Below are 7,871 nucleotides of genomic sequence, written 5' to 3' on the forward strand. Positions count from 1 at the left end.
GAACATTCTGGAGCTGAAAGCAGTTTTTTCAAGCACTGAAGGCATTTGCCCCAGACTTGAAGGGTATGACAATAAAGCTAAAAATAGGCAATTCCTCAGCAGTGTCTTATGTGAAGAGACAAGGAGGATGCAAAATGAACCTTCACCCGCACTCCCTCCGCTCTCCAAAATCCACTCACCGCTCGGTGCACAGTGCTCAGAGGGATCGGCATCCTCCCCACAACTTCCAGATAGATAGATAGCAACGGCATGCTTGACAAAGGGACTGTCTTTGCCTCGAAACATTGCATTTTCCGCAATAAAATATTTGAAGGGCATAGTCCCGTATTAAGCTCCTGAGTGCCGTTGCTATCTATCTATCTGGAAGAGACAAGGAGGAACCAGGAGCCACACCTTATGGAGGGTGGTGCAGCCAATTTTGAGCTGGGCAGAGGAGAATCTGGAAAATCTGTCAGCAGTTCATTTTCCGGGGGTTCTACTGTCGCAAGGTCCAGTAATACATCCGGACCCAAGGTCTCTTTCTCTGGTGGCGTGGAGACTAAGTGCAAAAGGCTCCTAGATTTGGGTCTGTCTCACTCTGTGGTAGCGACCTTGCTTAAAGCTAGAAAGCTGTCCACTTCGAGTACTTATTACAAAATTTGGGAGTGATTTCTTGTGTGGCAGAAGGAATCCACAGTAATTTCTTTTCCTCCTCCTTTGATGCAAATTCTAGATTTTCTGCAGAAGGGTTTAAGTAAAGGCTTGCAGTACAGAACTTTAAAAGTTCAGGTGGCGGCTCTGTTGTCAATGAAAGGAATTAAATGGGCAGAAGATCTGATTGTGAAACGTTTCTTCTCAGCCATCATTGAGATTTGTCCTCCGAAGAGGTCTTTATCTCCTGTATGGGGTCTCCTGTATGGGATCTCCCTCTGGTGCTGAAGGCCCTCTGCGAACCTCCCTTTGAGCCTTTGCAAGAGGCATAATTGTGGTTGGTCACTCTAAAGACATTAGAGTTGATTTACTAAAGTGCGATAACTCTTATCGCATGCTTTTTTGCGTTAAAATTGAAGCGTGATTCGCTAAAGTATTATCACATGCGTTAAGTTGCATATCGTGTGCGTTAAATAGCACCCAACTGAATGCGTTAATTTTACCGCATTGCATTAATTAACGCGCAGAAATAATACTAACACATGATTCACAAACACTTACACGCGCATAATATCGCATTAGAAAATTAACACCTATTGGGGCAGGCGGTAATTATAGAAAAGTACAGTTCATGAGCTTTTGGCAACACAATATGGACTTTGCAGTGGGATTTATTCAAGTCTGTGTTGGCCCTAGAGTGATGCAGCCTCCAGTTTGCAGGGAAATGGGCATTTTCAAAAAAAGTAGTTTTACGAACGTAATGGTGTGTATGGCTAATATGGCATGCGTGCGATAAGTAGTGCACGTGTGTTACTTAGCGCGGGCACGCTGCATTAATTAGAGTGCATTGCATTAAGTCTCCGCGACTTAAATAAAGCAAACAGCATCGCGTCTAAATTAACGCAAGTATCCTTTTAGTGAATCGTGCGTTAAGACGCGAAAAATTAGACGCAATAAAATATTTAACGCATGCTATAAATAGCGCTCGTTTTACACACACCTTAGTGAATCAGCCCTATTATTTTTAGTGGCAATAGTGTCGGCAGAAAGGGTCAGCCTTCTACACGCTTTGTCTATGAAAGGTCAAGACATTGTTTTCTGGCCGGATAAAGTAGTCTTGAAACCAGTAGACTCTTTTTTGCCAAAGGTGGTTTCTACTTTTCACCTTGCATATGAAACTTTTATACCGGTGTTGCCGGAGGGTCCCGAAGTTTCTGAAACCCAGTCAGAATGCTGAAACATTACCTGGAAGTTACACAGTCTTCAAGAAAGACATGAAGGAGAGCCTCCGGCCAAGTCCACGATTGCAAGATGGATTGTGATCCTTATACAGAAGGCCTATATTCTCCAGGGCAAGCACCTGCAGGGATTAAGGCTCATTCAACAAGGGCTGGAGCCACCTCCTGGGCAGTGGGGGTTGACATGCCCTTTAAGTTCTATTGTTTGAATGTGAAGAATCATTCTCAGCCTAATTTTGCTTTCGCAGTTTTGCAGTCCGTTTCTGTTGATTAAAATGTTTGTTCCATCCCTCATGTGTCTTATTGCTTTGGTACATCCTGTAGTATTGCTGACAGGAGGTGGCCAGGAAAAATGGAAATTTCTTTTCCTGGCCACTACTCATGTCAGCAGACCCACTCTCTCTGGACTAAATTATTAGACAAGATGGTAAGTGGGTGTGGGTCATTTATTGCTTTGGTGGGGGAGGGACAGGGCTAACTGGCGTATTGGGGGCGGGGTAAATACCCATAGTATTGCTGACTTGAGTAGTGGCCAGGAAAAGAGATTTACCGTAAGTATGATAGGAAATTTCCCTTTTTTTACTCATCCACATGATGGCCAATATGTTTCAGAGGGAGGCCAGCAGAAGAGGTGGTCTGCTAACCAGAAGATCCTTGGTATTTCCATTGGAAAGGCTGGAGGGCTCTGCAAACACCAGTCTTCAACAGCACCCCTGACTTTTTATTGCATTCCCCCTAGGATGCACAGAGAATCACCCGGAAGCAGTGGAGTAACAAATACAGTGAAAGGGTCAAAATAAGGAACCAGGCAAAACGACGAGAAGACAGTAATGGGGTGATTTATTAATAGTTGAGTTTGATTTTTTTTCATGATTTGAGAAAATGTCAAAATTTGCCATCTAAAAGTTTGCGAGTTTCTGTAGTACAAGGGGAGTTCATGGCAAAGTTCGAGTTTTTAGAGGTCGTAAACGCGAAAAATGGGAGATATTACAGTTTTTTATTCTAACGCACTTTCCTTAGTAATAAATAAGCAACCATTCGATATGCTAGTTTATTTGATTTAGAAAAGCAAACTCAAATTCACAAACTCAAAACTTGATAAATAAGCCCATTAGTTTAAGGAATAAGGAACAAATCAAAAGTAATTTTAGTGAAACTGTAAAGTACAGTAAAAGAACGTGGGAGGTTCTGCAGATACAAAAGCCATCTTGGGAATAGGTTGCATGGAGCTGGACTGAAATAGGCACACAATAAACAGCTGTGTGAAAACACACACTTTCATAAATATCACCACTTTCTAATGAATTTTGCTTGCAGATTTCTGAAACAGTGCTGCATGTCAATAGCAAAATCACAGCATGATAAATTGCGTTTTTATTTTACACCAGTTTTTCCACTTTTTTGCTGTCAAATATTTAACACAGTTTGATAAATGGGCCCCTGAGTGACAACATGAAAAGATACTAGATGTGTGCTGACCCAAATATTGTAAGTCAAGAGGTCATCAGCTGGCAATATTAAATATTCATGTCAGGCTATTTTTAAAGGGAAACTTATGCTGTTATAAAATTTGAGTTAATGCTTAATTAATATGTTTTACACATTTTATTTTCTTCAACCTGTTTTCCCCTGTCTGCAATCAACATATTCAATTGGATTTCACTTGATCTAAATGGCTGATTCCAGCAGAGTCAGCAGTTCTTCTTCTGAGTTATGACTCCTTTAAGCTTTCAAATGGGGGTCACTGACCATGGCAGCCCAAAAACTTGTTCTGAGGGGCTATTATTTTATTGTCATTTTGTATGACTTATCTTTCAGTTCAGGACCTCTCCTATTCATATTGCTGTCTCTCAATCAAACCACTGTCTGATTGCTAGGGTAATTTGGTCAACAGCTGCTAAATTTTCAAACTGGAGAACTACTGACCAAAGAGATAGATAATTTAAAAACCATTAATAATAAAAATTAAGAACCAATTGCAAATTGTCTACAAATATCACATCAGGGGCCCCCAGCCCCTTTTACCTGTGAGCCACATTCAAATATAGAAAATGCTGGGGAGCAACACCAGCATGAAAAAGTCCAGGTGGGTGCCAAATAAGGGCTATGATTGGCTATTTGGTAGCCTCTATGTGGACTGGCAGCCTACAGGAGGCTATGTTTGGCAGTAACTCTGGTTTTTATGCAACCAAAACTTGAGCCCATGCCTGGAATTCAAGAATAAACACCTGCTTTGAGGCCACAGGGAGCAACATGGGAGCAACACCAAATAAAGTTCTAAAGGGACATATTTAAAGAAGACCTCTACAATAGAAAATATACTCCTTTAGCTGTATATAAATATATGTGTATGCAAAATAAGCAACTTTTATTCTGACTACAGCATTCTTTAAATTTATATTTCAAGAATATATATATCAAATAATATCAATTAATCCAATTTATTGTTCCATAAAATCACATTGACGTTTCGGTCCTGGTCTAGGACTTTAATCAAGATGTTATACACAATGCATAACATCTTGATTAAGGCCCTAGACCAGGACCGAAACGTTTTATGGAACAATAAATTGGATTGACTACAGAGTGTGCAGTGTCTCTGCAGTAGAATGTCTAGTTCAACTACATGCAGCACCCGGTTATAATTATGATTTGAGTGTCCTAAGTGAGTGCGGACTTTCTTGGCATACTATATATATATATATATATATATATATATATATATATATATATAGAATCTCAGAAGAACAGGCCGCTCCACACAGGTCTTCTGAAGAAAAGGTAATTTATTTGTAAACTATAACAAGGACTTATATATATATATATAATGAATTTTTGTGACTTGCTTAGATGGTCTATATATATATATATACAGTATATATATAGAATCTCAGAAGAACAGGCCGCTCCACACAGGTCTTATGAAGAAAAGGTAATTTATTTGTAAACTATAACAAGGACTTATATATATATAATGAATTTATGTGACTTGCTTAGATGGTTGTCTAGTTTTCCTGTAATTCCAAGCAAAGCTTTTAAGAAGAGTTCTGCTTCACACTGCATCTAATAAACACAAATTTAAGCAAAGAATTGAAGTTGTATTCCCAGAATTAAACTGAGAGTGCCCTGATGCAGTTTTCAGCTGGTATTTACCCTTAGCAGAACAGTGGGATTAGACTGTGGATCTTAGGCCTGGACTGGGATTCAGAATAGGCCCTGGCATTTCAAGTACACAGAGGCCCAAAAAAAGCCCCCCACCAGCCCAATAAATATTGACTTTATATGTCATCTTACAGCAGCCCCTCTAACATTTGCCAGAACCAACAGATTGCCAGTCTGGGCCTGGTGGATCTCTGGTTGCTGTACAACTATATTACCAACATCCCACAACAACCAAAGGCAAATAGCCCCAAGTTTCTCAGGTGACAAGGTTCAGCCATTTACAGGCTAGTAATGACATTCAGGCTGGAAGCTAATTGCTGGTGTATATTTGACAGAAACAAGGTCCCTTAATCAGTGAAAGCACAACTTATATTTAGTCCTTAGCACAGTGATTTCCAGACTTTTTTAAGTCAATTCCACATTAAGGTCCAGTATCATATCAACACTGCCTTAACTACATACATACATACTGTACATACATACAATACATGTGTTACATATCACATAGTATTCAGTACTGCAAAAATCCACCCCAAAATTGGCTCATGTTGACCCTTCAGTGGCCTTCCATACACTGCTCTGAACCCTGAGGGAATTTAGCCCTGATTAGCAGTTGTAAAAAGCCTGTAAAAGCTACTCATTTTGCTCAGCATAATCAGTATTACTGCCTTTTAATGTTACCGTATAAAGGTGATTACTAAGGTGCTGATAGAAAAAACACAGCAACTAATATAACTTTCAAATGTTAACCCAAAGCAACATGGAAAGATTTGCATGGTATGACTGGCGTTCTACAAATAAATAATGAAAGTTTTGGGGAGATCTGTACCTGAGCGCTTCTTCATTCCGGCTTTAGATTTCTGCAGTCTTCCTTTGAAAGGTGCAAAGTACATCTCATAACACCTCCTCTACATTGCCCCCTCCTTTACCAAGACACCCAGCTAATGTTTAATCAGACTGAAGTCTCTTCCCTGGTTGTTATCCTCACACAGCGCCAACCTCCCATATGCAAAGAGTGTCACAGTTTGACACCTTCACACAGTCTGTGCCTGGACTATCAGCTGTTCTGTAGGGCAGGTTCTCATTAACTCATTTGCTGCTGCAGAAGGATTTATAAAATAGAAAAACACCAGAGAGATTTGTGCCTGCAGTGTGTCCTTAATACAGAGAAAAGAACAAGTACATAAGGCAGTGCATCTGTTGTATCTAGAGGAGCCTGTCCTTTGACACAAAGGGTAAGCACTTAGTGTCCTTTATTATATTAATATCGATGGGTCCACAATCAACTCCACTTTTTTTTGTCTTTATGGATATGCAAAGCATATAAAGTATATATAGTGTAGAAACCTGATCTATTGCATTGATGCATGGGATTTATCAATGGGTGAAAGTTAGAACTCGCCATTTGATAAATACACTTCTAAAAAACTCCTAGGAATGAATAGAACATGGGTGAGCTTTTATGTATTAAGCTCTAAACTCACATTTTTATAAATCTGACCCAAAGTGTAAGCGCTTTTCTTAGCCCTGCATTTACGTTTTACAGGTGGACCTACGCTCCACTAAGCCACGTACGGCTGCACTGAATTGGATTCTGTAGTTTTCAGTGCAGTCACACGGGCACACGGGCTTCCCTCAGCCTGGTGGGAAAACACTGGGCTGAGAGAAGCAGATTTACACTTCATGTGACCACGCCATAAAGATGGCTGTTATAATTGATAAAATAGTAGCTAACATTGCACAGATACTACTAACAGTTCAGTGCCTAGATTACTGAGCTGCCAGACTAAAATACCAGAGAGAGGACAGCAAAGTTTAGTTTCTTGTCAAAAATAAAAAATAGAAAGCTTTTTTTAAAATGGTGCTTCACCTTTAAGTTAACTTTTAGTATGTTATAAAATAAACAATTCCTAGCAACATTTCAATTAGTCTTCATTATTTATTTTTTTATAGTCTTTGCAGCTTTCAAATTGGAGTCACTGACCCCAGCAGACAAAATGAAAAACTATTTGTCTATTTCTCTATGCCAATGCTGTCCAAATTCTATGGTACCGAGCGCCGGAATTTTTTTGGCCTACATGGTGGAGGGCCAATAATTGAAGCCAGTTTTGACCACTCCTCTTTTTTGTAAACCACACCCATATTATCACAAGAGCTTTTAAGACCATACCCATAATTAATGGTGGTAGCAAAGAAAAAACCCAAATGGTTGGTGCTCACTGAAGGGATATCACACTTCATTCATATGTATAAAGAATTATATTATGTCATATTAAGACATACCCTTAAATCCATATGCCTCCTCCTCCTCCCCTGTGTATAGCACAGCAACCCCCAGCACATAATTACACACCTTAGGGACCCTATAATAACTATTTCCAAATGCTAACAAACTCCCAGAACAAACCCCTGCCAGATTCAGCTCCCACAGGCAGCATAAAGCAGGCAGAATATGGCACACACAGGCAGTACTCTGCCTGCCCTATGCTGCCTGTGTGTGCCATACTCTGCCTGCCCTAGGCTGCCTGTGTGTGTGCAGGTAAACAATGTGGGGGCTTACAGTCTGAGCAGTCTCTTATTGAAGCAACTCCCTGGTTGCTAAGGTAATTTTGACCCTAGCAACCAGATAGCTGCTGAAACTCCAAACTGGAGAGTTGCTGAACAAAAATTGAAATAAAAAAAACTACAAATAATGAGGACCAACTGCAAATTGTCTCAAAATATTACTCTTTACATCATGCTAAAATTTAACTAAAAAGAGTAATATTTGAAATCAGCTGAACTGAAAAAAGTGTTTGGAACGTGAACAACAGTGGACATACATTGGCATTGATGGGAGTG

General features: G+C 39.9%; 1 protein-coding gene across 1 annotated transcript in view; it reads right to left on the reverse strand.

Annotated features, from left to right (window-relative positions):
* pdzd3 (PDZ domain containing 3) overlaps positions 1-6,266 on the reverse strand; it is a 32,350-nt gene extending 26,084 nt beyond the window's left edge. The window contains exon 1 of the mRNA XM_002935017.5: positions 5,860-6,266. Coding sequence (XP_002935063.2) covers positions 5,860-5,923 — 64 coding nt within the window. The 5' untranslated portion in view covers positions 5,924-6,266. The remainder of the gene's footprint in view (positions 1-5,859) is intronic.
* Positions 6,267-7,871: the final 1,605 nt, after the last annotated feature.

This window comes from Xenopus tropicalis, chromosome 7 (assembly GCF_000004195.4).
Source record: "Xenopus tropicalis strain Nigerian chromosome 7, UCB_Xtro_10.0, whole genome shotgun sequence".
NCBI lineage: Eukaryota > Metazoa > Chordata > Amphibia > Anura > Pipidae > Xenopus > Xenopus tropicalis.